Below are 4,281 nucleotides of genomic sequence, written 5' to 3' on the forward strand. Positions count from 1 at the left end.
AAAGACCCCTTCAGCTGTATCGTATTGCTTCATGTCAGTGTGCTTTAGGGACCTCTCCCAGTATTCATCAAACTTTTTTTCAACAGCAAGCGGCCAAAACTTTTTATCCGCAATCAACAAATCAGCAAGGGTGCTTCTCTCAACAAACCGATCAACAAGATTTTTAAACGTATAACGGACCATGGCAGTAATGGGAAATCCACGAGCTTTCTTCAATAAACCGTTGTAAGACTCAGAGACATTCGTTGTCATAGCCCCCCACCTATGGCCGTTGCCCTTATTCAATGTCCATTTCTCCTTCGGAAGAGCTTTTAACCACAGATGCGCTGGAGGTGACAAGCGTATGTAATTTAACATTTACTACTCAGTTTATGTATGACGTTTATTTAACGTATATTTTAGTATTTTTTTTTATGTTCACATATATAACACATATTTAATTATTGTATGAGTTAAAATATTTATTTGAGTTAATTATTATATGACTTGTGGCGTATGTTTGAGTTAGAAATTTAAAAATTACTGAATTTTTTTAATTAAAAAAATAACCGGATATGATTTAAATCTGGCCAACGTCTTACAAACTATTTTGTAAAACGTTGGGGGGGGAGGGGGGGTGGGAGGGAATATATATATTGTATAACGTGGACTGATCCACGTTATAAATTTTGTATAACGTGGATCAGTCCATTACAATATATATATATATATATATATATTGTATAACATGGATTGATCCACGTTATACAAAATTATAAATTATAAATTTTGTAAAACGTGGATCAGTTCACGTTATTTTTTTATTTTTTTTTTGATCTGATAGAATTTTTTTTGGGAAGTATAACGTTGACCCCTCCACGTTATACCCCCTTTTGGTATATTATGGAATGGAACACCCCTTTTGGTTTATTTTGTGTATTTTAATGCCCTTTAGGCTCCGAATTCCTTTAACTTGTGCCCGCCCATCATTGAAAATTGTAAATGATATTTTCACCATACATTTCAATACCCAAAGGCCAAAGGGAACAATCAACTTGCTATCAATTAATCTCAAACTTGCTAATACATTGATAAGCACTACTAATCATCATATCTAACAAAAAACGTGATAGAGATTTAAGATATTATATCCCAAAACCTAAACTAATCAGATTACTTGAAGACGCTTTAGTAGTAGTGTCTTTTTTTCCGTTGTCCTTTTGTGAGTGTTTTAATCAGTGGAACAGAGCAGCAGCTTTATTCTTTGGTGCACCATCAATCAAATATGGGGCAACATATTGTTGCATTTCTTGAATATCCATTCCAAGATGATATCCTGGTAACTTTATGAACTTCACTTTTCCAGCTTTATCCAATGTTTGCAATCCAAACGAATCCTCTAGATAAAGATTAGTCTGCCAAAAAAAGTAAAAGAGTAAAATATAATATTACTCCTACATGTAACATGGTTATCGATTTTAAATTAAAGTACAAATAGGAAAATAGTATTACCTGTTGTGGTGGCAAAATTTGTGGGTAGGTTCCATCTTGATAAAAGCCAAACCAAGAACTTTCTCTTGGAGTTATAACTTCATCATTTTCAAACTGTAAAGATATTAAAATAAAATGGGATTATTTAATAAGTAAATTAATTGATTTAATAAATAAACAAGAAGAGTAAAATGTACCATGATAAGAACAAGGTTCTGCAAGCTGGTGAAACGTTGCTTATAGATGGGATTAGTTGCATTAGGAATTTCATTGTTAAGCTTTGGCAGATACCTACAACCTCTTAAATATCCAGCAATATCCTGAGAGAATAAATAAAAGACCAATTTAAGGAAATGTTTAAAAATTAATTTTAAATAAGATAAATAAAAACAAAAAGATGTAGAAAGAAACAAGAATTACTCACATATGGAAGCTTGGTATAGCCACTAGGAGCATAGTGAGCCTAAAATTTGCATATAAAACTCAAAAGTTAGAAAATAATAAATAAATTGAAAACTTAAAAAAAAAAAAAGATATTAAGAGAGCTTTTGGAAAGAGTATACTTGAACATAGTCTGAGTATATTCCAACTCCAGATACACCACCAGCTCCGGCACACCAAGGACCACCCTATCCATTAAAGTACACAAATTATTTTTGCAATACGTAATTGTTATTGTTATAAATAATTATACACACTAACAGTATTGTAAATAATTTTTATTCCATTATTGTAGTTTAACGTATGATAGCACGTTAGTTGTCATTGTAATGAGATTACCTGATTTACTTATCACAAAGAGTCACATGTAATGAGTACCTTTTAAATAACTGGTTTTGTAAATATATTTTTACACCATCGATGTATAAGACTTAAATTTCTATTCTTATTGTTGTTTTGTTTTTTATCCGGTTCTTAGTATCCGCATTAGGGCTTGATTAAATTTGAATTCGCACGAAAATTTCACATTAGGAGTAAAGTACTCTCTAACAAAGACATTCCAACCTAAAAGCTGGTACCCAAGAGGCCGAGACCTCAATTGGTATTGTTGTTCTTACTACTACTTTGGAAGTTACAAAATTACATACAGCGCAGACAGGAGCAGAAGCAACACCAGCATTAGGTCCACCAATTGAGATAAAATTCTTGACCTGTGGTACAATTAAGTTCCAAAAAAAGAAAAAATCACAAAAAGGATGAAACATGAATATATGAATATAAAAAGAAAAAGCTATTGTTAAAATATAATAGTGATAAAATTCTCACTGGTGGTGCTCCATCACAGAACTCTATAAGCCCTCTGGCTACCATATTTCCCTGAAAATACATGAATTATTGGATTTTCCATAATTAACATTTAGATTGCCACACATTAAATGAAAAAACACAAGGAAAAAGTAAGAGAGACACATTTATTATTATAGATGAATCATGAATATTTACCTGTGAGAGACCAACTAAGTTGTAACCTTGTTGAAGTTCCTTCATTCCCTTCACCTGTAATTTAATTCAGCCCTTTCAATAGATTTTTTTTTCTTTTTTCTTTTTTAAATCCTGAAGAGGCACCAAAAAAAGAAAGGAAAAGAATAATCTAGTGAAGGGTTATTACCTTTTCACACGCAATTTGAACCTACAAAGTACAGCATGGGCAAAAAAACAAAGGCACGGATTACAATTCACAAGAATTTTATGCAATTAATAATCCAATCAAAAATAACGAGCAAACAATATGAATCACTACTTTATATCAACTGTTACCTGATTTTCTAGAGGCATGTTGTAGGAATCATACGGTCCATTTCCAATTTCTCTACCAAAAACATCCATACACTCATAAATGATAGTAGAAATATTAATAATATAACAATATGTACTAGTACTACTTATTATAGAGTAGACATTAAGCGATTATCATATGCCAATAACAACCATAATAACAAAAGTTTAACTTATGGATATTGACAATGTCAAACATTTTTCTTCTTACCAAAAAAATATCAAACTTTTTTCTTGCACAAACATGTTAATTAGCTACAATAACAAGTATTCTTAATTACACTATCAGTGCATATAAGTACAATTCTTATAATAATGACAGCTATAACGAATTTGGGGAGTTGCGAAAATATGATTTTAGATTATTGTTTCATGCAAGAGAAGAGGACAACTTCGAATTGAAAAAGAAAAAAAAGAATATTAAAAGTTGAAGTTGAAAAGGAATATCTGGAAAACAAATTAGTAACATACAAGCATTGACCATTTGATCTTGACAAGAGGCTGAGTTGTGTCGTATAAAATGTACTTCCTGCATCAATGCAAGACTGTCCAAGCCCTGCCATGAAAAAAAAAAAAACTCATAATTCTCCTTTCCTCAACAAATAAAAGGAATAAAATGCATAATATGTTTGAAAAAATAAAAGATTACCATGCAATACTATGAAAGGAGTAGAAGAAGAAAAACATATGGAATAGAAGATTGAAATGATAAAGAGAATGAAAGTTTCTGAACATAAATAAGCCATTTGAGCTTCTTTTTTCCTCTTATTTTTTTTTTTCTCTCAATGTATAATTGTTTCTTCTTTGTCTAAATCTTCTGCAAAGAAGAAATTGAGAAATGTGCAAGCCATCAGCTATAGTAAGTTGGATATATATATTACCAATTCTGGAGCAAATCAGTGTGGGGACAGATTTTGATATTTACTTTATTTGTCTTTGAACAATTTTTCTATTTTTTTGGATGAGTTTGATTTTGCCAATTTTGGATATCCCATCAATCTACTTGATTTGTTACCTTGTAAATGGAATTGTAAT

The 4,281-nt window shown here is 31.0% G+C and overlaps 1 protein-coding gene across 1 annotated transcript; it reads right to left on the reverse strand.

Annotated features, from left to right (window-relative positions):
* Positions 1-1,023: 1,023 nt before the first annotated feature.
* On the reverse strand, positions 1,024-4,072 carry LOC132638171 (uncharacterized). The gene is made up of 12 exons (XM_060355142.1): positions 3,896-4,072; positions 3,718-3,802; positions 3,229-3,280; positions 3,080-3,100; positions 2,914-2,967; positions 2,737-2,787; positions 2,559-2,621; positions 2,034-2,099; positions 1,895-1,933; positions 1,668-1,790; positions 1,492-1,584; positions 1,024-1,394 (listed from the first exon to the last, which is right to left on the reverse strand). Exons 1-12 carry the CDS (start codon positions 3,990-3,992, stop codon positions 1,215-1,217), a joined length of 924 nt encoding a protein of 307 aa, XP_060211125.1. The 5' UTR covers positions 3,993-4,072; the 3' UTR covers positions 1,024-1,214.
* Between the last annotated feature and the right edge of the window lie 209 nt (positions 4,073-4,281).

Source organism: Lycium barbarum, chromosome 4, assembly GCF_019175385.1.
Source record: "Lycium barbarum isolate Lr01 chromosome 4, ASM1917538v2, whole genome shotgun sequence".
Lineage (NCBI taxonomy): Eukaryota > Viridiplantae > Streptophyta > Magnoliopsida > Solanales > Solanaceae > Lycium > Lycium barbarum.

What these genes read in the sequence shown, in the direction of transcription:
- LOC132638171 (XM_060355142.1), bottom strand. Translation starts at nt 3,992, where the DNA reads ATGGCTTATTTATGTTCAGAAACTTTCATTCTCTTTATCATTTCAATC. An exon ending in TTCAAATTGCGTGTGAAAAG is followed by an intron (nt 2,968 to 3,079) that starts GTAATAACCCTT and finishes ATTAAATTACAG; the next exon opens with GTGAAGGGAATGAAGGAACT. An exon ending in TATACTCAGACTATGTTCAA is followed by an intron (nt 1,934 to 2,033) that starts GTATACTCTTTC and finishes TGCAAATTTTAG; the next exon opens with GCTCACTATGCTCCTAGTGG.